We start from the raw sequence: 25,999 nt of genomic DNA on the forward strand, positions 1-25,999 counted from the left end.
CGTGCCCACGGTGCCACCACACACACCTAAGTGTTCTCCCAGGACCACAACATAGAAGAACCAGGCTCCCCTTTCACGGAGGAGGAGCCCAGAAGGGTAAAGTGAATTGTCTGAAATCACAGTGCTGAGCAACAGAGCCGGGAGCCTGGTCTGGCCGGGTCTGTTCCAGAGCCCGTGCCCTCAGTGGCCCCACGGCCTCTCCCGGGACGGCCCATCTGGCCGGCGTGTGCCCCCGCGTTTGAGTGTGCGTGCGTGTTCTGGGTACAGCGCCTGCCCACCGAGGCCAGGCGACACTGTGAGCCTCCGCTCCCGCTCCAAACCGCCACCCCTCTTCCCTCTGGAGCAGCGACAGCTTGGCACAAGCCCCACTGCTCACGCAGAGAGCCGGGAAGGAGGGCACAGCTGTGGCCCGGCTCCAGCCAGCGGCCTCCCAGCAGCTGAGGGCCCCACTCCGGGGGTCTGCCTGGCTCCCGCGGCGCACTTACTTGATTCCGGGTGCATCCAACAGGTTGGTCAGGCCTGTCCAGTTGATCTGCAGATGCTGCAGGGGCAGAGGGAGGCTGTTAGACTGGAAGAAGCCAGAAGCCCAAGCACCTGGCACCCACCAGCATGGAGAACGCAGCCGGCTGCGGCAGGCACCTCCACAGGGGTCAGGCAGGCGAGGGCACCTCTCAGTCTTACTCGGGCCTCGACTTGGGATGCCCGGAGCTGTCAGGCCTGCCGCCTCCCCGCCAGGACCACAAAGGAGTGGAGCAGTGCACAGGCCACAGGCCGGCCTGGACTGGGAGGCCTGAGTTACACACTCCTCTCCACGTGCGACCCTCCGTGCGACCTCAGCAAGCCGCTCTTGCAGGCTGTTTCCTGCTCTTGGGGAGAGCAGTCGAGCACGTCGGGCTGCCTCGGGTGACAGGACACGAGGAATGTGGAGTACCCAGGCCTGGGTTGGTTAAGGCAGTTCCATCCTTGGACTCAAACTAGCCCCTGGAGCCCAGCAGGCGAGCGCTCACTCACAGGGAAACACAGGCCCGCGGCTCTTCCTGGGAGTTACCGGCTTTTGAAGGAAGAACACGGTCACGGCTCCCACAAAGGGCTTGTCCACCAGGAGGGGCTCCAGGATAACCCGCAGCGTGCCCTGCAACTGGACGGGCACAGAGGACGCATCCAGGACCTCAGCCTCCCTCCTCCCTGCACCTGCTGCGCTCTGCCGAGGCCACTGCTGTCTTGCTCATGCCCATGCCGCCCCCAAATGTCAGGGCCACCTGCTGTCGCCACAAGGACCACCCTCAGGGGACAGAAACCTACACATGGCTGCCACCCCCCCCCCCCCCCCCCCNGCTGGCTACCAGGGGCTGTGGGCTAGCCGCCACTGCCATCCACTAGTGCACCGGCCTGAGAGGCCTGCCTCAGGCCAGCCCAGGCAGCAGGGCCCCCTCGTACTCCTTCTCTACCACAAGATAGTCCCCCTCCTCTATCCACCTCGTTCCTAAGCTCGGATTCTGCATCACTCTGGAAGCAGAACCTCGCCCTTCCCTGGGCAGCTCACGTCTCCCTGGGGGGGCCTTTAACAAACAGAGGCACGTGTGGGGCCACCAGGCCAAGCAGAAGGTTGGGAAAGCCCAGTCACCACTTTCTGGCCGTGTGACCTCGGGCCTGGAGTCCGTTGATGATTATCAGCCTGTGTGTAGGGTCCTCACCTTTTCTGCAGCCTGCTCCAGTGCCTCCCCCTGCCCAGCCTCCCACCGCAGGGAGGAAGTGGGGGCGATGCCACCAGGCTCCACGCACCTGAATGCCGTTCACGCCAGCCTGGATCTTCTGCAGCTCCGCACTGATCTCACAGTCCCCAATGTAGCTGAAAGTGGGGAGGGAGAAGGAAGGCCGGGAGGAAGAGCAGGTCCACCGTTCAGAGAGATCAGAACACTTGCCCAGGGCCACACAGCACAAGCTCAAGCAGCCAGCCACCAAGCCTGAGCCCTGCATCACCTGGCTATGGTCCGCCCAAAAACCTCAGCCTCTCTCAGCCCTGCACTCAAGTGCCCCATACACACCCTCTGCCCACAAGGCCAGTGACTCTGGGCACCACTTTGCCCCACAACACCCCACAGCTCTGAAGGAGGGGCTCCGCCGCTGCTGTGCACGAGCCCGGTCTCTCGCACCCTGGCTCCTGCTTAGCTCTCTTCCCCAAGGACAAAGGAACCTGGGTCTAGCTGGCAGCTCTTACCAAGTGATGGGTGCAGGAAGCCCAGAGTGGGTGCCTTTGGGGGTAAAGATCCTAAGACCCTGTCAAAGGACTGAAGGAGAAGACTAAGGGAGAGAGGGGACAGCCTTCAAATATCTGCAGGATGGGCAGAGGAGCTGGACGTCACAGAAATACTGGTACCCCCGGAGGGGGGAACCTAGAGACCCCAGGGGCTGCCTGAGCTAGGGCTGAGAAGCTAAGTGGGTGCCAGATGACCCTGGCGGATCTGGTGGCAGAGCCTTGGAGCCAGGAGTGCCCAATAGCCATCATCATCCCAACACGTGCCCCATATGTTCCCAGAGTTGACTCCTATCTACCCAATATGCTCTCAGTGCCAGTCTCTGGGTGAAGGACAGGAAATGAGACACTGGAGAGGAATGCAACATTCCGGAACTTTCAGAGTTGATCCTTGGTCCCTTTTTTTTTTTTTTTTTTAAAGATTTGAGAGAGTGAGCATGAGCAAGTGCAAGGTGGGGAAAGGCAGAAGGAGAGAATCTTCAAGTTGAGTCCTCACTGAGGATAGAGTCAGACCCCACCACCTATGAGATCATAACCTGAGCCAAAACAGAGCCAGACATTCAGCCAACTGAGCCACCTAGTCACCCCTGATCCTTGGCCCTTTAAAGCCCAATTAAAACCTCACCACCTCCAGGAAGACTTCCTGGATTGAATGTCCCTTCTCTTAGAGTCAAGCCTGCTACAAATATCATTCAACAGAGATACCTTTGCCCAACCCACTGAAGTGGTCACTCATGTGTCTTTGCATCCTTGTTTTCCTGAGGTGCAGAGTCCAGTTCTCGCACAGATCTCTCTCAGCCTGCGCTCAAAGCCCCCTGAGCCTTACCACAAGTCCCCACATCTTCTTGTCATACTTGCTCCCTCTTTCTACATCCTCTTTAAGGTAGCTGGTCCGAGCCTCCAGGTGACTAGCCCTGACCTCCAAGAAAACTCTGCTGCCTAGGCCTTGGTACCCAGAGCCTGCCTGGTGCCTAGACTTATGGGAGAAGCAAGGCCTGGGTTCAGGGGTCAAACAGCAGCAGCTTCCCTGGGACCATCCATTCTCCTGATACTCTTCCCTATCCCAAGCAGGGGCCCTGGGCTCCAGCCCAGGGCAGTGGGGTGTGCATGTGTGCTGTGAGGCGCTTTCCCACCCCAAACTGGAATGTAACTACGCTGCTCCATCTTCGACCTGGCTGTTCGCACACAGTGTTCCCTGCACCCTGCACCTGGCCCGCACAGGCAAGAGGACTCACCAGATCTGCAGGTCCAGGACCACGCGTCTCCGGTTGCGCTGGTTCGTGTGTGCCTTGACCCCGCTGACCCGGGGGCACTGGAAGAGATGCCAGAAGGCTAGCTCAGCAGGGATCTCGCAGAAAGGGACAGCTGCTGGCCCCCTGCCCAGCTCTGGGCTTTTTCACAACTAACATGACCACTACACTCCTGGGATGAGGCACGAACAGAAAAATTCACGCCGTGTCCCGTCGTCCTCGGACCTACAATACCTCCCCCGCAGAATGTGCTCCCTTCCTTCTCTCTCTGTCCTACCACAGGTATTTACAGAGCACCTGCTCTGTGCCGGCACTGGACTGGGGAGAAGGTAAGGAGCAGGACAGGCTGTTAGAAGCCCCACAGAGGAGACGGTGGGGGGGGCATGATGAGGTTCAGTCCCTGCTGTCACATGGGGCTGGGGGACTTCAGGAGCACCTCTCTTGGGGTAGACCGAGATTAGTGAAGGCTTTCAGAGGTGGTGGCATTTAAATAGTTCTGGCATATGAATAGGAGTTGGCCCCCGAAGGGCAAGAGAAGAAGGCAGGGTACCTAGCTCAGGGATCTGACCCTAGAAATTGAAGTGCCCCACACCAGCGCCATTCTCCCCCAGCTTCTGGGGTCGAGGGCTGAGCTCCTAAGTATCTCCCCCACCCCACTCCTCTCTTTGCCTCCTGTTAGGAGGCTAGTGGGCACTGGAGTGGGCTCTGGTTATTATTCATCAAGAATAAAAGAGAAGGATCATTTGGATTTGAGTTATATGCATGCTGAAGTAATTAGGGGTGAAGTTCACTAATGTCTGCAGTCCAGTTTGAAATACATTTAAAAAAAAAGATGAGAAGGAAAAATAGATGTGTGGATATGTGCTAACGCAAATATAGCAAAAGGAGAGCGGTTATAGAATCCAGAGTTCCACTGCGGGATGCTCTCACATTTTCTGTATGTTTGAGATTTTTCACGATGAAATGTTGGAGAAAAAACTCAATCAACCGTACTAGAAGGGGATTCATTATCTTTTTATGCTCTCCTTAGAGACTGACATTTACAAATGCATTGTCACAAGAAAAGCTTATTAAAGAGTATAGAGCCAAAAATGTGGGAAAAAAGTATTACAGGGGACATCTTGAGCAGTTAATTAAAACCATCACAGAGTTTTTCTAGAGTTTGTGGTATGTGTGATACGTCAGCTTTTTTAAGTGTTTAATTTGCTGCGGTTTATTTTCCCATTCTTTCCCATATTTAATATTCATTTTCGACCTGATTTTACATTTTAAATTTTGTTCTTTTTCTTTAAGAGGGTCCCCAAAGCACCACATTCCCCAGGCATCGGGCTCTGCTCTGAGCACAGCAGTCTGCCGGCTTCGTAGCTCTTAGCCTGCTGAAGCCTTCAAATGCCAGCTCAGACATCACCCACTCCCGGCACCCTTCCCGGACGACCGCTGCCCCTGCACCCCTCCACACCTGAGCTCCCGCATTCCTCCATCACCGTGAGTACACTGCCATGTGGTGGCCCACCAGTTTGTGCGTCTGTCTCCATAACAGGACAGTGACCTTCCCAATGGCAGGGGCACAGTCACACCCATTTCTGTCTATGGTGCCCTGCACACAGCCATGCTCCGTAAGTCTACACAAATGATGCAGGGACTGAACAAAAGAACTAACAGATGCTGGGACAAACCAGTCCTGGCTGAGTTGGAGAGGCACAAACCAGAATCTAACATGACCCCCAGCAGACCAGGTGCCAGTGCATCCGGTTGGCCAAGGGATGGACATCACAGCACTTCTCTGCCCGCGGGATGCAGTTCTTTTCAAGTACACCTTATGCCCAACGTGGGGCTCAAACTCACAACCCCCGAGATCGAGAGTCACATGCTCTATCGACTGAGCCAAACGACAAAAAGAAGACTCACGTCAATGGGGCACTGTGGGACAGCAGAAGTGACGCAAGAGGGTGGAGTAGGAAGATGTCAAGAATAGGGATGAGGTGCTGGGCATGTCAAATGCAAACCTCCTCTATCCTGGATCACCAATTAAAGTCACAGAACTAGTACAGGGCTTGTAACACTCATTGACAGAACTGGTAGAGAACTGCCCCCTGCTTTGCAGCGCTGTCTCCCCCACGAAGGTGTGTTGCTCCTCGCTGATGCCTTAGCAAGCACAACTTGGACATCTTTGCATCTGGCTGGCTTCTATCTCATGGCACGTTTTCAAAACTGGGCTGAAGAAAAGTGGACTCGTTTCCCACCTTTCCTTTTTGTTCTCTCTGAGCCAGGCTTCCTCTGCACCTGCAGAAATGGCAGTGCTGGGACTCAGGGGTGCGGGGTCTCCACTGAGGCTGAGAGGCTGGCCCCCCAGCCAGGTCCCCTGAGATATCCTCAGTCAGGTGAGTGACATGAGGCAGGGTCTGGGACAGAGAAAAGACTGCACGGCAGATCCAGGCTGCCCCTCCTGAGACATCACCCACCTTTTGTCCAAAGTAGAGCTTGGTGAAGGTGAAGGTCCGCAGGCGGATGCTCTTCTCCCGGATCTTGGGCTCGAGTTTCTCCCGGAACTTGTTTTCCATGATCATGCTCAGGTAGGGCCAGGTCTGAGAGATGATCTGTGACAAGAGGAGACTCTCGGGGGTCAGGTCTGTTTCCCCCACCCAAGACCCAGGGCTTCCCTGGACAGCCTGACCCAGGGGTGGGGGTCCCATGGCCCTTACGCTGCAGTACCCACAGGCCTGCATGCCCACCCATCTACCCACTTCTCCATCCATCTGTCCGTCAAACATCGCATAACTACGGCAGTGGTTCTCGCACTTGTCCAGGCAGTGGGACCCCAAGATTTGGTGTTGCTTTGCAGAGCACCATGAAATAGTCACTAAACTTAGTGTTATGAAACTTTGGGTTCTGTGCTAAAACAGAAGCCATCAGAGTCAACACTGTGGTGTAATCAAGAAGTAGCAGGTGCCAGAGGCTTAAGGCAAGGAAATCACAGGAGACAATGTTAGATTGTTTCCTGTGGATTTAATTTTATCTAGTAATCAGAAAAGGCTGCCTTTGGCTGCACCAGAATCACTCACGGCTCTGGTCTGGGAAGCAAGCCCCAGGGGCCTGGGGAAGGGGAGGGCGCCAGAGTGGGGTACGAAGGGAGCAGCAGCGGCCCGGTGTTCTGTCTGGGCCAAAGGCTGCTCCCGGGCGTGGGTCATAGTTTACAAATGCACCTTGTGTTCCAGACCTATCATCAGAAGAGCCCGAGGCAGTGAGGCTTCAGGGCTCTAGCCCTATCTCTCTCAGGGGCCCGCTAGGGGCTGGCCCTGTCTCCCTGACTCACTGCTCTGTGGTGTGCCGCGTGCATCTTGAGCACCAAGCTCTTTTGGACACGCATGGTGCCCCAGTGTGTGGTCTGTCCACGCAGTCGTTTCCCCACCCATGCCCTGAGCTGAGGGCAGGAGCCTCATCCCACCAGTCACACGTCCCCAGCACCTTGTGTGGGACAGTGTGTATCAGTGCAAGAAAGCAGGACGGAACACACGAGAACACCCATGAACTAGTGGATGCACAGGCAGGAAGAACCAGGTCAGTCCCAGGAGCCCTGGGCCCTGCATGAATCCACAGAACTCCGCTCACGCCTTGAAAAGGAGCAGTCCACTTCCTCCACCTTCTACCTGCAGGCTGGGAACAGTTTTTATCCACATGGCAATGGCATTTCTGGTAACACAAGACCTTCAACCTTGGCTCAAAAACCATCAGGAAGTCCTTTTTTATACCTAAACTTAAGTCATTCCTGCTATGGGCTGTTTTAACCGGAGCAGAGGCAAGGTCTGTATTAGAAAGTCCTGAATCAGGACACTTGAGGGGGTGGGAAGATACTTGAGTCTTGTCTAGGAGACAGGTTTGGGCTGATCAGGCAGGGGCCAGACACTGTTTCCTCATTTGTAAGAAAGGGCCAGACCTGGAGTCACCGAGCTGGGCCCTCCCTGAGGCTTCTGGCAGCAGGGCCCCCGGGAGCTCCCCCCAGGATCTAACAGCAGTCATTCCGATGATGCCAGTGTTCCTGACCGCCCGGGCACTGTGCTGCTTTCATTACCTCATGAATCCTCACAACCTCACGAGGCAGGGCCCATAATTATTCCCACGCACAGACGAGAGAACCGCTCGGAGAGGTTAGGCAGCCTGCCCAAGGTTGCCGAGTCAGCGTGGGCAGATCTGGGCTGGCGACTGGGTGAAGGGCTGTGGCTGGGGTGGGATTCTGCCCTCCTCTCCCTCGGGAGCCCTGATCTTGGCCTCCTGTGGGGCTGCATTTTTCTCTATACTTCTATTTCTAACATTTCTGCTCTGGCCGTGCATTAATTTCACACTAAAAAAAAAGGTTTGTTTTTTAAAGAAAGTCATTGGCAATGAGAAGAACCCTGAGGGTGGGAAGGGGGAGCGGGCAAGGTCACTGCCAGCAGGCCTTTATCCATGGCCGCCTGGCCCCCATCCAGTGTGGGGTCACTCAGCCCAGGACCACCAACAGGATGAGGCCCAGGAGGCCAGCCCCCCCCAGGCCCATCTCAGTCTTACCTTGTTGGCCCACTCAACCCGCTCCACATCCGGGAAGTGGATCTAGGGAACAGAAGCAGCGAGGATAAGTTAGACTCAACACGTGCTCACCCCTGGAGACCCAGTCGTGCACCCTGTGGTTCCCGCTCCCACCCCACGTGCGCCTCTGCTCTTCCTCCCCGCCTCCACTCAGTGCCTGATGGGCACCAGCCAGGAGACTCAGCCAGCCCTGTCCCGTGGCATACTGTCCGGTGGGACAGGCGGCAAGCAACCAGACCGCACCAACGCGTGCCTGGAGGCTCGCATGTAGGCGGTTCTGGGCAGACTGCGCCCCCGCAGCCCTCAGGCTGGAAGGGCGGGGCTGGAACCCCCTCGTTTGCTTACGCAAATAAGCCCCGCCTTCATGGTGGAAACACAGAACCCCCACCAGGCTCGCCTAGGGTACCACCCAACTTTGCTCCTCGCCACTTCCATCCTCCTTATTCTTTTAATGACACAAGTAATCATGGCCTCTGGAGAAAAATTAGAAACTATGGGTGAGCAAAAGGAAAGACATTTTATCAGAGAATGCGGACAATCATCGTTAACAGGTGGATGCATTTCCTTCCAGCCTCTTGCAGAAACAATAGATGTAGTTTTCACAGAAATTGAGGTCAGTGTTTGGTAGTCCGTTTTCCACTTAGCAACCAATAGGATTGTGTTGATTCCTAAGGTAACGATGCCAGTGTGAAAGGCTGAAAAGGGGATTATGCTGTTTTCATAGGCAACTGGGGAATGGGAGCGCCCCTCCCCAGCAGGCCAGATTCTGTAGTGGAACAGGGGAGCTTCCTTCAGGTCACAGCCCCCAGCCACGGTCTGCCGGTCTGCTTCGTGAGTCCTGCCACATACCTGGGTTGGGGGGGGTATCCCCAGGAGAAGTGACAATCCCAATTCGGAGGGTTCTTAACCCCTTCCCTGCCAGAGTCTCTTCAGGGACAAAGGGGTAAGACTGTACTGGTGCCTGACACAAAACATGATCAGTAAAATATTAGCAATGGCCATCTATGTCGCCAAGTCCTCAGAGCAAAAGGCCAATTTAGGATCAGATTCATGGAGGGCGTAGGACCTTCCGAGGTCAGGGAAGGACACGTGTCCATGCAGTTCACACACTTAGTGCACACCAGGCCTTGGGCTAGCTCTGGGGGTGTCCTGAAAGCCCCTATGGAGACCCTAGCCCAGAACACTATGCCCAGGAGTATAGAGTAATTTAATTCTTTTAGGGGTTTTCTTTTTCTTTTTTTTTTTCTTTTTTTAAAGATTTGGCAGGGAGAGAGGCAGAGGGAGAGGGAAAGGAAGAGAGAATCCCAAGCCCGCTGAGCACTGAACCCAATGCAGGGCTCAATCTCACAACCCTGACATCATGACCTGAGCCAAAATCAAGAGTCCATAGCTTAACTGACTGAGCCACCCAGGCGCCCCTTAGGAGCAGTTTTTAACAGCCTTGAGAAGTCAGAGAAGCCCCGTGCTTCAGGGACTCCTGAACATGAAGCCCTTCTCCCAGCTTCAGTTTCCCCCGTTCCGGAAAGTGATCTATACTAACTTGAAGAAGCATCTAATATTCCCAGGTGCTAAAGGAAAATCACTGCTTGGTTCCCGGAGGGGGAACTGGCCCAGTCCTAAGAACAGAAGGGAATGATGGGAAAGGAATCTTGGGGGAGGTGGGCAGGACCTACGGCCGGCCCATCTGGTTGAGCTGGGGAGAGGGAGCCTAGTCACCATACATTCCCTGCTGCTGCCCTGGGTCAGGTCCCAGGCTGGTACCAGGCAAATGGAGGGTGAGACCCTTTCGTTGCTCCCTCTCACACCGGCCAGCACTAAAGCAACAACTTCTCCATGGGGGGCTGACACCAACATCCCCATTCCTCTTCCACTGTTCCATTCATCACCGTCTTTGACTTCACTTCTTCCAGGCAGCCTTTCCTGATCTCTCAAGTCAGACATAGGTGTCCCTATTAGGTGCCTGCTGGTTCTGCACGGCAGCATTTAATACACCGCATTCCAGCTGCTGGATCTTACTGCCTGCCTCCTTACTAGACTGCAAGCTCGAGTGTGCTGACTCAGACTTGTTCTCTATTAGTGCCTGTCCCTGGCATATGAATATCTTAATAAATATTTGTGGAACGAATGAATGCATAAATGAATGTAAGCTTCTTGCCTTCAAACACCTCCTAGGCTGGTAAAGGAAGCAGGCAATTAACAGACCATTCCAGTACAGGGTCAGTAACAAGGTGTGGGCAGTGGGACCCTCACAAGGGAGAAAGGTGGGTTACAGCTGGGCTTTCACTGGCACCTTTGCTCCTCTTCTGCCCAAGCCTGCTGGCCAGAGCCCTCCCTCTCCTCCTTCCATCCTGACCAGGGCACTCCCGTCCTGCCCCAGGGCACACTTGATGTATATACTCCCTTCCACCTCCTACCTTTGCCTCTCCAGGGGAGGAACCCAGGGAAGGTTCTGCACCTCTGGGAGCTGAGTTCTCATCTCCTGCACCCTGGAAAAGTGATCCAGCTTGGCAGGTCCAACCCCGGCCACACTTGGGAGCCAGTCAGACAAAGATTCCTGAGCTGCCTTTCACACCTACTGAATCAGAGTGTTTCCAGGTGGGGCCTTGCAATTTATTTTTAACAAGCTCCTGGCATGATTCTGGAGTTCCGGCAGGGTTGGTTGTGAGGTATCAATGACCAGCCCACCCCTTGCATTAGAGTGGCCCACACTCACCCTTGACCGTGTGGACAGCAGTGGAGTGCCCAGGACCTGCACTGTCTTCACCCTCTCTTGGGCAGCCACACTTGCGTTTGAGGCTCCTTGCTAAGAGATTCCTCTACAGAACAAGTCTGAATGCCCTGATGAAAGCAGCAATTCAGGCCAAGAAAATAAGGAACCATCAAGTCACCCTGCTCTGCCTTATGCACCCTGCTGGCTCTCCTCTGCCGAAATCTCAGCCCCTGCCATGACTCCCCAGTGAGCCAAATCCAGGCCACCTTCCCTGTGACTGCCCCAGAGTAAGTCCTGGACCGGGGAATGACATCAGAGAGACAGACACTTAGGGAACGACTACTCAGCCCTAATGCTCCCTCAGTTTGATGGAGATAAAGGAGTCATTTTTCCCCCCATTATAATTGGCCTCTAAAAAAAAATCTTTCCCTACTCCAAATTCTGTTATTCCATGTTTTTATCTATTGGCTTTATATTTTAGCTTTGCACTTAGGTCTTTAATCTGTCTGAAATTTTTTATAGCCGGTAAGATAGGCATATAATTTCATTTCTCTAGACTCCCACTAGGGCAATTTTGTAATATCACATACCCCCCCCCAAAAAAAAGTCCGTCTTTCCTCCTGACTTGTGAAGCGACTTTCCTCATATGTCATCTTTTCATGTGTAGTCTGGTGTGTTCCTGGACTTGGCGTTGAACTCTACGGTCTGATTGCCTGTCTCCTGCCACTACCACACTGTTCTAATCACTGAGGCTTTGCAGCATGACCCGGGGCAGGGTGATTCCTCTCTATTTGCTTTTCTTTTTCAAACCAATTAAGCTAATAGTGGGTATTTATGCTTCCATATGAATTTTAGAATCTTTTCCATCTTCTCCCCAAAAATCCTCCCAGGATATCGATTGTTCTATTTTTGAATTTATACATTTGTGGGAGAATGGATAGCTTTACAATACTAAGCTTTGCATCCATGAACAGAATATTTCCCTTTATTAATTCACATTTGGTTGCCTTCACATGTAAGATCATAAACCTTTTCCTATAAAAATCCCATACTTTTTTTTGTTAGATTACTTTGTGGGTTTTACAGTTATTAAAAATGGCATTTCGTTTTCTGGGCAACTTTGTTGAAATTTGTTGTTGGTTCTAATTTTCATTAATTCTCATAGGTTATTTATATATACTTATAATCTCCAATAACTTTTTTCTTGTCCTTATCCTTCTTGTTTCTCTTAAATTTGTCTGCATTGGCCAAGCCCTCTGGTACCACACCAGGCAGTGGTGGTGACAGCGAGCAGATCTTGTTCCTGACATCAAATGGAAGATTTTCTCATGAAGCATGATTTTCACTGTAGAATTTTAGAGGACAGCCTCTATCAGATTGAGGAAGTTCTTTTCAATAGCTGAACTTCCAAGAGCTTTCATTGTAAGTGTGTACTGAACTATATTCAACACTTTTTCAAATCTATTGAGATAATGTTATTTTTCCCTTTTGTCCATTAAGGTGGCCAACTTAACTGATTTCTTTATAAAACAAGACCATTTCTAGTTCTTGGGATGAGCCCCATTTGAAGCAGTAAATTTAGCTAGCCTGATATCTCAGGTTTTATACACTCACGATTCAAAGTGATACCTACAAATTTTGTTCTTGTACAATCCATATCTAGTTTTGGAATAAAGATTTTGCAATAAGTTATAACACTAGTGGGACAGCTTTTCCATATCCTATTTTCTGAAACAACCTGTAAATAATGGGAATTATCTGATCAGTGAGGTTTAATGTCTCTTACCTATAAAGCCATGTTAGCCTGAGGCTTTTTGGGGTGGGAAATTACCTTTTCTCTCTTCAGTGGTTTATGGTGTATTCAAGGTCTACTTATCTCTTATTGTGGTGATTTGAGCATTTATATTTTTCTAGAAATGTATCTAGTTCATCTAGGTTTTCAAATATATTGATATGTATTTGTTTATAATATTTTATTATTTTTAATCTGCTTTATCCGTAGTTATTTCTCCCTTTTTCATTCCAGATTTTATTTTCATCTTTTTCTACTTATTAATAGATCAAGCCTGACAAACATTTTGCCCATTGTACTAATCTATTCAGATAACTAGCTTTAGTTAATAATTTTCTTTCCCCTTTATATTAAAATTTTTGTTCATCTTCACCCTTATATGTATTATTTCTTCCCCTATTTGATCTAAATCTGTTGTTCTTTTACATTCTAGAGTTGAAGAATTTATTTTCAGTTTTTGGTTTATGAGAATTCACATTTATAAATCCCCCTATGATGTTTGGCATTGTATTTTCATCATTATTCAGCTCCCTGTCTTTTCATAATTTCCATTACGACTACCTTTTGAACAATGATTTTTTTAACAGTAATATTTTTAAGTATTTAGACATGTCAGCTTTTTTTTTTTTTTTAAGATTTTATTTATTTATGTGACAGAGAGCCAGCCAGTGAGAGAGGGAACACAAGCAGGGGGAGTGGGAGAGGAAGAAGTAGGCTTCCAGCAGAGGAGCCCGAGGTGGGACTCGATTCCTGAACGCCGGGATCACGCGCTGAGCCGAAGGCAGACGCTTAACGACTGCTCTACCCAGGCGCCCCACGAGATTTCTAAGGCTATTGTTTCCTGATTCCGTTTCTTCATGGTCTGCACAGTCTGTAGGATGGCAATCCACTGGAATATATTGATAATTCCTTTGTGGCCTAGCGCATGATTAATTTCTGTGACTGTTCCATATATGATCAAGTTGTTAATCATGTCCTTTGTAAAAAAAAAAAAAATCATGCCCTTCGAATATTCTTTATCCTTGTTTCCTCTTTGTCTACTTGCGTTACCATTTTCAGAGAGGAATGCGTAAGAATTTCCAAGCCCAGCTGTTGAGTTATCTACTTCTCTGTGCAGTTCTGTGGGGTTGTTGGTTTACATTTCAAGTTTATTTTATGCAGTATATACGTGTCCATGATTGTTATATTGCCTTTTTAATTACGGTTCCTTTTATGATACAACATCCTGGGCTTTAGGATATATCTGAGTTACATTTTATTTTGTCGGATATGAAAATTGCCATTCTCGCTAACTTTTGCTTCATAGCTGTCCAGTTGTATCTTTTTTTCCACACTGTTTTCACACTTTTTCAGTTCATGTTATCTCGTGTCACTTAAAACTCAATCCCTTATCGGCCCCATTGTACAGATGGGGAAAGTAACGCCCAGAAACATTGCTCACAGTCGCCAGCTATGGAGCGCCAGAGCTGAGACACAGACCCAGGTCCGTCTCACCACCAAGTCCGAACTTCTCCACCCTGCCCCTTAAGAAAGCCTTACATACTAATGTGTTTTCCTCTTTTACAGAAAGTCTAATTTCGCAGAGGATTGCCTTCCTGGGCCCTGAGTCTTCTCTGGTAGACCCTGCTTTAACGTTTACAAAGGACATTCTGCAGATACTTTCATTTCATCCTCCTAATACTCTATCAGGTGCACAGCAAAGCCACAATCATCCTCATTTTACAGATGAGGAGAGGCCCAGAGACCAGTTGGCACCTGCCCAGATCGCCCAGGTGACCGCAACTCACATTTCACCTGCATATAATTCGAGCCCAGCCTTCAAACATTTTTCTCCCCACTTCCTGCACCTGACGTGTCAGCATGTGAAGTCCCTTAATGACAAAGTATTCCTTGTGCATTTAAAATTTCACCTCTGTCAGCCTCGGTTTTCTCATCCACAAGGTGGGAACAGTGCTGCCAATTTCACAGAGCCCCTGAGATGAATAAATGGGACAATGCATGTGAGGTGCTCGGTACCCTCCTTGGCTCAGGGTAAATGCTCCAGAAGCAGTGACTGTTGTTGGCAGTTGCAGAGACGCCGGGGTGCAGACACTCTGACACGTCTGTCATCAGGTACATGCCAAGAACAACGTCATCTGGGCTACGCGTCCCGCTCCGTCTGACCCAAAGTCCCGCATATTCTCTACGGGATCTCCAGGTGCCTTCAGCTAGGCGCTTTGGGAAGCCACAGAGAAAGGAGAATAGAAAATGAGGAGAGGAGAACACCGTGAAGGCGGCTGAGGCCGAATGAGAAGGACGGCAGGTGAGTGATGTTTTCCTAGCCTCTGATTGGCTGAGGCGTGTGCCCACAGACACGCTGGCCCAATGCCTGTGAGGCGCCCGCGTGAATGTCCAATGCGGGGAGGACTCCACAGTGAGGCGTGGCAGAGGGACCCAATCAGAGCCTCTGCGCATGTCTTTCCTCACTAGGTAAACGAAGGGAAAGCCCCCAAAGACTGGAGGCCCACTCTCAAGACTGAGTCCTAAAGTCACTGAACTTTTGTTCCAATACCTCACAAGGCTGGGGGTCCCTGAGACCAGCCAGCAGGGAGACACCCACACCTCCTGGCAATGCGAAGGGCCAGACCAAGCAGGGGGTCTCAGCCTTCTGTGTACAAGATCGCCCGCCACCTGGAGAGCTCCTTAAAACGTGGATTTGTGGTAAGGGCCCTCAGAGATTTTGATTCCGGAACCTGAAGACTTTGGGCGGAGGCCCAAAAGCTTGTATCTTTAAAGAGGTCCCAGGTCGTTCTGATCATGGTGGTGGAGGGTATGGGAGAGTGAATGCTCAGGGCTCCCTAGGCTGGAGGACCTGCTCAGGCCTGGAAGAAGGTGACTCCTCTGCCCTCGGGGGCTCCTGACTAGGGCTTCAAAGTCACAGTCTGTCTCCAGCTGTTACTCCTGGAAGAGTACTGCTTTGTCATCAAATTCTTACCAGCAGCTTATGGACCTCGATTCTTTTACAAAGGGAGTATCTTTTGTGCCACAAAGAGCAAGGGGAGGCAGGAGCTAGCAGATGAAAAACACCATATCATGAGTCTGTCTGGCTTTGGGCGCTGCCCCTGCCCCTAAAACGTGAGCCACTCCCACCCCCTAGCTGTTTCTATAGCCAGGCTGTAGGAGTCAGGAGTGCTCCCAGGGGCCCCCGATGAGCAGGGTCTTGTCCTGACCCCCTCTCTGCAGCCTCAGGTTTCTCCTGATTGAGGGAAGTGGGGCTGCGATGCCTCCACTGCCCAGGTCTACAATCAGGAGATGAGGAATCTACTCTCAATGGAGACACACTCAGAGCTCTAGCACCATCCATCCCCCATGAACACCACCCTGACTGATGTATTATAGGTGTGAGCACTTCCCCAAAGCAGGCCTGGAAAATCCCGAAGTTGCCCGGGTCCATGGTCAAGTCACCAGGACCCTGGATGCCTGCCCTTCCCCCTGCAGTGCCCCTCAGAGAAGCTTAAAAAGATGGGGGCCTCGGCCGTCCCCTGAGGCTTCCCTAATGCTAACTCATGTCTTCTGCTATAGCGTGCTTCGGCCAAAGCCTCCCAGGCAGAGTGGGCTCATATTTTCATGACAGCAGTTTTTAGGCAGTGGAGGTAATGAGAGCTCAGAGAAGAGAGACAGACTGTAAAGCAAAGTCAAGTCCAAATCACAATTCCAGGCTCGCAGAGGCCACCACAAGGTCGCCGCGCAATGCTTCATCTCTAGGTGGTCATGGGCTTTATTTCTTAAACCGTTTAGGAAAAATGATCCCACAGCAGCGAGGAAACGGAGCCAGAGTGGTGGCCACAGCCATAAGCGCCGGAGCCCAGGCGGGACCCACAGCTGGGCTGGGGGTCCCCCCTGGGCAGCAACTCCGGCCACCAGACCCTCTCAGGAGGCAGGGGGACTGGACGGCTGCACTTAAAGGGCCTGCCTGTCACCAGGCCAACACGGCTCACTCCCTGCCACAGGGCTGGTAGCGCCTCCCACGGGAGCAACCTTGAACACACACACACACACACACAGACAGAGGTACAGGAAGCTGTGTCTCTTTGTACCCCAAAGACCTGACACACGCAGCCTCAGAACTGCACAGCCACAGCATCACGCGTCCACACAAGGACACGCCGTCGTTGCTGGGAAAAGCCTCACGGCTCTTCTCTGCTGGTGTGCGTTCTTACGCTCACACCCCTACGGACCCAACCTGATGCTGCCAACTCCCTCCCACGCTCAAAGGGGAGAGGAGCCCCCTCATTCCGGGTGTCCCAGGGGGATGTCCTATACAGGGAGGCCCCGTGGGGTTTCAGGCCGGCTCCGGTCTTTCGAGACAGGCCCCGGCCCCGTGGTGCCTCTTTGGTGGTTCCTCCTCTACTGGAAAACGTTCCTCATTTCATACATTTTCTTCCTGATGAAGCACAGCCTTTGACCCATTTTCTCTCTGTCCTTGAGAGGCAAACATTTAACCATAAAAACTGCTTCTAAATCCACCCACCATTCTGCTTAAAATTACCCAGCCAAAAGTGCTTTAAAGGAAATTATTATTTTGCCAACTTGAAATTCCATGTAATGCTGTTCTAAAATCCACAGGCTCTCGAACAAGGCACCCAGCCTGCAGACTGACCTACGTCAACTGCACCCAGGAGGAGGAGGACACGGAACAGATGAAACTGCAAAGGTAGTCCCTGGTGACAGAATACCTGTGCCAGGACCCTGTCCCCCTTTCCTGAGGAATAAGGACTTGGAGCACAGAGGGGCTGCCCTGAGCCGTCCACGGGGGCGTTTTTTTCAAGGATCCCCGAATGTAATGGTGAGTCACCAGAGAGGTCAGACAGTTAGCCCAAAGGTTAAAAAACATATCTTTTTGCTTATCACGCTAGTATAGGCATACCTCAGAGATCCTGCAGGTTCTAGACCATTGTGATGAAGTCAGTATTACAATAAAACGAGTCCAGTGAATTTTTCAGTTTCCCATACAAAAGCTATGTTTACGCTATACTGTAGTCTATTAAGTGTGCAATGGTATTATGTTAAAAAAATGTACATACCTTAATTTGTAAATACTTTATGGCTAAAAAATGCTAACCATCCCCTGAGCTTTCAGAGAGTCATACTAATCACAGATGAACAAATATGGTAATGGATGAAAAAGTGTGAAATACTACAAGGGTTACCCAAATGTGACATAGGGACGTGAAGTGAGCAAATGTTGTTGGGAAAATGTGCTGACAGACTTGCTCGATGCAGGGTTGCCACAAACCTTCAATTTGTAAAAAACGCAATTACCTGCAAAGTATAATAAAATGACATATGCCTTAAAAGACCAAAAAATATAATCCTCGATGCTGATGAGGCCACAGTGAAGTGGGAATGAAAATCTCTAAGGTGTTCCTAAGTTGTTTTATTTTTTTAAGATTTTATTTATTTATTTGAGAGGAGGACGAGCATGAGCACGAGCAGGGGGAGGGGCAGAGGGGGAAACAGACTCCCTGCTGAGCAGGGAGCCGGACTTTTGGGATTCGATTCCAGGACCCCGAGGTCATGACCTGAGGCAAAGGCAGGCGCTTAGCCGACTGAGCCACCCAGGCGCCCCCAGGTGTTCCTAAGCTTCGACATGAGTTTAACATGTAGGAATCCATGGTAAGGAACTTGAGAAACTCAGACTGAGATTCCTACAGTGCTCACTGTAGCGCCCGTGGGACAGACTTTTCCTGAGAGCCTACTATGTCCTGGGCACCGAGCAAGGAACTGAGGGCACAGACATGAGCAGGAAACACAGCTTTGCCCCAAAAGAGCATTCAGTCTGGAGGAAAAGTTAGACAGGAAAATCGGCAGGTGCAAGCCCAGAAAGGAAGTGGGGTGACACAGGCTCCAGGTGTTGTGGGGGCCCTAGGAGCAGGGTCTGTGAGTGTGGGGCCCTGAGCTTGGACTTGAAGGAAAGGTCAAGGATGCCAGGCTGGCAGGTCAGAGGGAGAAAATCCAGACAGATCGAGGCAACACCGCCCGCCTCAGCTAGCCACATGAGGAGGACAAGCTGGGAAGTAACAAAATCAATGCTAGCGAAATGGTTCAGCAGTGCAGGATACATTCATATTAAGGATATCATAATCCTTACACATGTTTTTTGGAGAATGTTGGTAATATAATGTTAAGAAGAGAAAAAATAGGAAAAGAAAGGGCACAAGTTTTCATACGCCTTCCATACAAAAGAAGGACACACAAATTAAATGGTGTATTTCTGGGTGGAGCAACTGTAAACACTTGTTCTAATTCTTTTAGGTCATTTCCAAATATTCTACAATGGGAATACTTCCACTTTTATAACCAGAAAAACCAGATTTTAAACCAATTTACAACCAACAACTTAAAAAAGTAAACACAACAAGGGCAAAAGAATGGAGTGGGTGACTCCAGGGTTTTGAAACATCCCGTGTCCCTGAGAAGTCCCCTGGCTCTTTACTCTGAGCACCTGGAGGACTCCTGGCACCCTTTGAGGGGGCTTCTTGGGCAGGAGGGGCCACCCCGCGCTCCAGCCCTGACTCCCCATGTGGCCTCAGGGAGTGAACTCTCAGACCCTCGGTTTGAAAGGCAGGGTAAAGAGAATGGGGCTTTCCCCTTTACTAGTTCCACTGGGCAGAAGACATTTTCACTCTTCACCATTTGCAATAAAGGAGGAGAAAGAGAGAAGGCACTTTGCTCAAGCACCTGTGAGCACGTCGGGGCTGTAAGCTCTAGGTTTCCCTAAATTAAAAACCCCTGGAACTCACCCAGAAGGAGTAACTCTGAATGGAGGGGTAGGAGGGTCAGGCAGGGGGCAGGGAAGCCTAGGTCCCGGTCCCCTGGTCCTCTGTGTAGCTGGGTTGCGGCCTTCAGGGGACAGCTCACAGCCCCCAGCAGTCTCCCCAGAGTGACTGGGGACATTCCCACTGAAGTGCCAGCTCAACCTGCTGTCAAGACCAGGCTAGGAGGCCAATGGAAGCTGGTGATCAGCTCTCCACACTTCCTGCCCACTGGACAGTGACCACAACAGAAGAGCAGGACAATGGCTGCCGCCTGCCTTAGCCCTAAGCCTTATCCACCACATGACCTCCCCATTGCTAAGGTCTTCAGGTACTTGGCTTAGAGAAGAGGTTGCTGCGCACGCTTCGGTTACAGAAAAGTTCAGCCCCTCGTAACTAAAGCGATGGGCAGTCTCACGTGAGTTTGCCTGTCACAATTGCTGTCCCAGAATCTGCTCACCCCAGAATGCGATTATGAGCTCACGTGACCAAACCCGCCCAGAGTCCCCACCCCCTACCACAGCCAGCAACTCCGAAGTGTCGCTTCGTGGGCCCCTTCCAGCCTGGATTAGCCCAGCTCCCCAGGCTTTCTCAGAGCCTTGCACAGCCACCTCGTAGGACTCATCACACGGCGTCAGGAACGGCTGTTCTAGCAGGTCTGAGTCTCCATCCGGACCAGGGGTTCCTTGTGGGCGGGGACCACGTGTCAGCCGTATCATCGGCCAGCCTGCAGGACTGTGCCTCACACACTGCAAGCCCTCCAGAGATGTTTGCTGACTGAGTGTAGGAATGAATACGCGGATGCCTAAGATCTCTGCGTGGGGCCTGGAGGGGCAGACGCCCACATTCTGTTCCTCTTCTTGCCCAGTCCTCGCCCAAGACATAAGTCCATGAAGCATCACTGAGACATGGGGCAGAGACCCAAGGGGCATGACTAAAACACGCTGTGCCTCTTCCTTCCTGAGGGCAAGCCTGACTCCCGGCCATACGCATGACCTCACAGGGCTGCAGGGACCTCACAAGTAAGAAGTCCCCTCACTGCAAGCAGATGTTTAAGACCAGGTCCCACAGCACGGGCTCTAAGAATTGAGCTAATTTGAGTGGCCAGCCCAGCTCAGAGCTGTCATTGCATTTACTTCCTCTAATTAACAAAAGTGTCAGTACAGGACAGACCGTGAGCGCCCAGGCCTCAACAGACTGCGGCTCCACCCACGGAAGGAATGTCAGACTCAGCCCCAGGAAAGCAAAGCATTCAACCCTGGTCCTCGGCCTGGCCTGAATGCTGGCAGGGAGGCTTGGGGGGGACCATCCCCGGGACACTGCTGGGGACTTTGCGCGAACAGCTCGCTTCTCCTTGGTGCTTGCCTAGTTGATGTCCCCCAGGTGCACCCACTTAGCTGATGGGCAAGCAAGAAACGCTGCTGAACAGGGTCCTGCAGGCCTGCGGCACTACAGAAGAGCCAGCTGGGGACGGATCCATGACGGCAGACTCCAACCGCTAGAGGAACTCCACAGAGCATCTCCTAAAGCCTCGCCATTTTCAGAGGGGACTCAGGGACCCAGGGAACATAGGGGACCTTCTCAACAACCCCCCACCATGAAGGAGCATCAGACTCCAAGTCCAAACCTGCCACCACACCTTGTCAGCCCCCACCCCCATCCCAGCAGATACACGGGGTTAATTGTCCCCAACAAAGCTGCCAAGTGATTGCTATCAGTGGGCAGGAGAGCAAGCCCGGCAAGAGTTGGGAGCACAGACAGACATGTTTGCTGGCGAGACACTTGGTGATGAGTGTCATTTTGGGGAAAGGTAGCGTTAGGAGTCCTGGGAGACCGAGCACCTAGAGACAGCCTCCTCCCGCGCCCCCCGCCCCGTGCCTCCTCTCCACAGGCAGCTCTGCAGACATGGCACGCCGCCACCGCCTGCAGAACCGACCTTCCCAGGCCTGTGGCCAGATGGGATGGCGGAGCTGGGGTTTCTCCAGCCCGCATGGACTCCACTTTTGGCGCTATGCCGTCCCCAGCCCTGGCAGGGTGGGCTAATGGAAGAAGCTTTCCATTCCTTGAAAAATAGATCTAAAAACTGTGTTCAAGATCTCTATAGAAATCTATCACAAACCATTCACACAGACTCAACATTCGCACATGAGCAGCAAGGGGCAGCTGCTCCTCGGTTCAGAGCACGAGCAGTGGAGGCAGCATGGCCCACTCTCTCCAAGTGGCCGGGCCACGTTCACACAAGAGAATCCAGGGCTTCTTTACTTGCGGCCCCTTTTAAAGCAGAGGAATCCTTTCTTCCAGCTAGCTCTTCCATGGAAGGGAACCAGAGGAGGGGCAGGGCTGTGTGAAGTTTGACCAGAAACAATGGCCTTTCACAGGTGGGGACACTGAGACTTGGCGAGGGAAAGGACTCTCCAAGATCACCTGGGGTCAGCAGCTTGGAGCAATGTGTTGAGAAGGAGTCTTGGCTTCCTTGAGAGCTAGCCATGGCCACCATGGCCTGGCAGGGGAGGCTCGCTCCAGCTCAGCCTGGCCTGGGCCTCCACCCCCTTGTGGGGGCTTGGTGCAAAGTAGAACAAGATGTCCTGTCCAAGCAGCCTGCGGGTTGGACTCCCCACGCCCCCCTCAGTGGGTGCTGCCGTGCAGGGGACGACTTGCAGAGCTGTGCCTGAGGGTGGTAGCCAAGACCCTCAACTCTTCTTCAACCCCTACCCCTCCCTGCCAACCATGTGTTTGCAATCTGCTATTTTGTAAAAATATTTGAGACCAAAGGAGGTCATAAGTCACTGACCCCACTTCCGTGCAAGGAAATCGGTTCTCAAAACAGGGAAGAAGGCATGTTGAAAGGCCCATGTATAGGGATAAAGACAGCCATGCTCTAAAATCGCAGGCAAGGGTCACGCTGCCCGCACCATACCCAGAGCCATGGCTCCGTATGTGTTCCTCGGAAGACAGGGGCAAGACAGGAGAATATTCAACCAATTACCTTCCAGGTTTTCTACATCAGCCCCAGGCTTGGCAACTTCCACAAGGCAGGGCAAAAAGCTCACACTTGCATCTGGTTACTCATTCTACACAGGTGTTCCCACCACCAACCTCCCCAGACCTGCTTCTCATTCTGGATGCCCAACTCCCCAGATCAGAAAACACCCTGGAAGATTCCTGGATCCCTCCTTCACACTAATCTAGAGACCACCAAGCCCCCAGAGTCCCACTCTTGCACATCTCTCGTCCCCCTCCTGCGATCCCACTACCACCATCTTGGCTTAAATAAATTTCTCATCTGGTCTCTCTTCTCCAGCTTCACTCCTTCCCCCATGCTGCTTTTTTACAGGGTCTTCCCAAAGCCTTCCACAGGCTCCTTGCGGCCCAACCTCCATCGAGCCTGCCTCAGTGTGGTCCCTGACCATCAGCCCCGACATACTCCTGCCAAACTAAACCACACCACACCACACTGTGCTCCCTCGTACACTGGCCACGCTGTGCCTCCACGCTGTGCTCCCTTGTACACTGGCCACGCTGTGCCTCCACGCTGTGCTCCCTTGTACACTGGCCATGCTGTGCCTCCACGCTGTGCTCGAAAGCCCTCCCCCCCCCAGCTCGGAATATCCTTTGCAGCACCACTGCCTCAATCCAAAAGGCAGTCCAGGCCTGGCCCACCAACCTGGCCAGCCACGCCAGCCAGGAGAGTCTGGAGAACGCAAGCTGAGGCCAGGCCCCTGCCAGGACTCTGCCAAGGGAGAGGGAGGCTGTGGTCTGGGGACAATCTGATATGGAAATCAAGTGGATGTCCTTCACTCCACACTTTCGACCCTTGACTGGACCCTATCTCTGTCTTCCCTGAGATCTCCATGGCAATTACCCATATGCATCTACTTCTTGCCCCAGACTGCCCTCTTCATGGGAGAGACACCATCACCTTCCTCTGTGTCTCCCTATGCCCAGCTGGGTTTATGAAGTGAGGTAACTTCTTGTGTTGTCTTACCCACCAGGCTGAGCTCCCTCTTGGCTAGTTTCACGTTGCTTCTGGCATTTATGTGCATGGGAGCAGGTGGTGGTGGTTGGGGCATGTCAATGCCCCCATAGGATCTGATTCGTGCCTCAATTTCAGAAACATTGCCTTTTGCACACAATTAAGTGTCTAGAAGTGTTCCCTAATCCAAGAAGGGGCAGAAAGGGAGGGCTGTCACTTGGTGAGGCCTCACAAGCCCACCTTAATAGATTGAAGCCACCATGAAGATTGAAGTCCCAACAGAGGTCTGACAGGCATCCAAGACTCCTTCAACAATGAGCAAGGAGTGTGGATAGGTCCAGGCCTGTTCTCTGGATCCAGATCTTTCTGGATCATGAGCCCCCAAAGAATAATCAGGATAACCAAATTTGGGAAACAGGCCCCAAATACTGTTCCCATGGCTGCTATCCTAGGAAAGTTGTCATTGTGTTTTTTTAATCGTGCACCCTTAGCAGAAGGTTTGGGCCCCCTCATCCTCAATATATGTGAACCAATTTACAAAACTGTACTGTCAATCCATACATTAAATATCAGTGTTATGAAGTGAACCACATACCCCAAGCTTGTGTGTTGAAATCCTAACCACCATTACCCCAGAAGGTGACTGTTTTTAGAAATAGGGCCTTTAAATAGGTGATTATGTTAAAATGAGGTCATTACGATGGGCCCTAACCCAATCTGACTGATGGCCTTATATGAGGGGGAAATTTGGGCACAGACAGGTACAGAAGGAAGACCATATGAAGACATAGTGGAGACAGCCATCTGCAAACCAAAGAGAAGCCTCAGAGGAAGCAAACTATACTGACACCTCCATCTTGATGAATGTCTGTTGTCCGTGTGTCTGTGGTACTCTGTTAGCGCAACCACAGCAAACTAGGAGAGTAAGGCTTAATTTCTCTCTTGTTTTAAAGATAAACAGGCCTTTCTAATATGTTCTTCGCACACTTCATTTTATTGGCTACTGTCACAGCGGGGCTGAATTTTAGAATAAAGGCCTCAGGCCAGAGGAAATGAGGGGTCTGGGGGCTTCTGGTCATCTCCCCCTGTGGGTCTGAGTGTATGTGAAGAATCAGAAAAGCACCCAGAAGTGTAGTTATGCCACAGATCAAAGCTTAGACCCCCCTGGAAGTTGTGAGGTGGGGCTCAGAACTTGTTTTTGTTAAGTGGGCCAGGTGATTCTCAGGACCAGGAGCATTTGAGAAACCATAGTCCAGGCCGTTCCTCACCAGGAGATGCGCCTGTAGAGTGTGAAGATGTGAAAGGGTCCGGGCACGTCTGAGCAGCCCTCGCAGGCAGAGGGAGGGAGAGAAGCTGGTAGTCCAGCTCCCATCCCATCAATCCCACCTCTAGGCTGGCCCCCTCTGTCTGTGCGGACTTCTGCTGAGGCCACTAATCTGCAGTTTCTGCCATTGCTGCATTTGCGGATCAGTTTTGCACCCGGCATTCTTTCTTTGAATCAACAGGCGGGTGGAAGAAATGCCTTCTGCTTCCCTCCCGAGTAACTTTGCAAAGTCCCAGACGCCCTTGTTTTGTTTTCCTGGGTGTGGCCCGCCCGTGACTTTTCTCCCAGGCTCTGGGCCCTTAAGTGAAACCCAGGCCCCCCCCCCCCCGCCCCCGCCAACCTCGGAACGGCGGTGGGGCGGAGGGATGCTGCGGCGGCTAGGGGTCTGTGCTTCGGCCTTAGTGGGGCATCAGGTGTGCAGATCGCGCAGCTGCCGTCCCACCGCTCCCCGGCCGACCGCAGGTTCTTTCCAAACCTCTAACAGCATCCGCCCCACCTCCGACCTCCGCCCGGCTCGGCCCAGCTCACCCAGGCCGGCAAGTGCTGGTCCCGCAGCTCGCGGCTAATGAACTGGCGTTCGTTGTCCAGGAATTTGAAGGCGGCCGCCAGGCGCCCAAGCTTCCCGCGGCGGTTCCTGCGCCACCACATCCACAGCAGAGCGCCGAGCAACAGCCAGGTTATGCTGAGCCCCAGGTAGCCGGCTAGGTAGACGGGAGCCAGGTAGAACAGCACTCGAGCCACGAAGGTGTAGAGCTCGGGCAGCAGCTGGCTGGACAGGCGCGGCTCGGGACTGGGTGCGCGCTGGCTTCTCTGGGCACCGGGGGCACCAGGAGCGCCGGGGGCGCAGGGCTCCTCCGCTTGCATCTCGTCGCCGCCGTATTGCCCCTTCCCAGAGCTTCACCTGAACCCAGGTCCACGCGCCCCGACACCCAGGCACATCGGTCCGCCAAGTGCGAGAACCCTGCCACCGCGCCGCACCTGCCCTGCGGGACTCACCCGTGCGGTCTGGGCGCTCAGGTCTAGGAGCACCTCGCTCTTCTACCGGCCAGGTCCCTAGCTCCCGACGTCTCCGCCCCCAGGGGCGGGCCCAGGGGAGGGGGCGGGGACAGGCAGTGGGCGGGGCGGCTACGGGGGAGGAACGGGCGTGGGCGCCCTTCGACCCCAACGTCGGGCGCAGGCGTCAGAGGAGGGCGCAGTTGCAACGCCCGGGCAGAGCCCCAGTTTGGCTAGGTGCTGCCACAGGCGGTTTATGACTCACCGAGGTTTGTCATGGATAAACATCATATAAAACCTGTTTCCTACACCCAGTCTACAATTGGCAGTCTAATGTGGGCTGTTA

At 52.4% G+C, this 25,999-nt stretch overlaps 1 protein-coding gene across 6 annotated transcripts in view; it reads right to left on the bottom strand.

Annotated features, from left to right (window-relative positions):
* The window catches only part of ESYT3 (extended synaptotagmin 3), a 52,002-nt gene extending 26,271 nt beyond the window's left edge, over window positions 1–25,731 (bottom strand). For 2 of the 6 annotated variants that reach the window (XR_004625995.1, XM_034661932.1), the window contains exons 1-7: window positions 25,189–25,726; window positions 8,050–8,091; window positions 5,967–6,101; window positions 3,490–3,566; window positions 1,783–1,849; window positions 1,049–1,138; window positions 486–541 (exon numbers count right to left, since the gene is read on the bottom strand). Coding sequence is in view for 5 of the 6 variants with exons in the window: in XM_034661932.1 (XP_034517823.1) it covers window positions 486–541; window positions 1,049–1,138; window positions 1,783–1,849; window positions 3,490–3,566; window positions 5,967–6,101; window positions 8,050–8,091; window positions 25,189–25,524 (803 nt within the window). In the remaining variant the exon portion in view is untranslated. Of the gene's footprint in view, window positions 1–485; window positions 542–1,048; window positions 1,139–1,782; window positions 1,850–3,489; window positions 3,567–5,966; window positions 6,102–8,049; window positions 8,092–8,464; window positions 8,541–25,188 lie in introns of all 6 variants that reach the window. The other 4 variants (XM_034661933.1, XM_034661934.1, XM_034661930.1 and 1 more) reach the window with 4 other exon arrangements.
* Window positions 25,732–25,999: the final 268 nt, after the last annotated feature.

This window comes from Ailuropoda melanoleuca, chromosome 6 (genome assembly GCF_002007445.2).
Source record: "Ailuropoda melanoleuca isolate Jingjing chromosome 6, ASM200744v2, whole genome shotgun sequence".
NCBI lineage: Eukaryota > Metazoa > Chordata > Mammalia > Carnivora > Ursidae > Ailuropoda > Ailuropoda melanoleuca.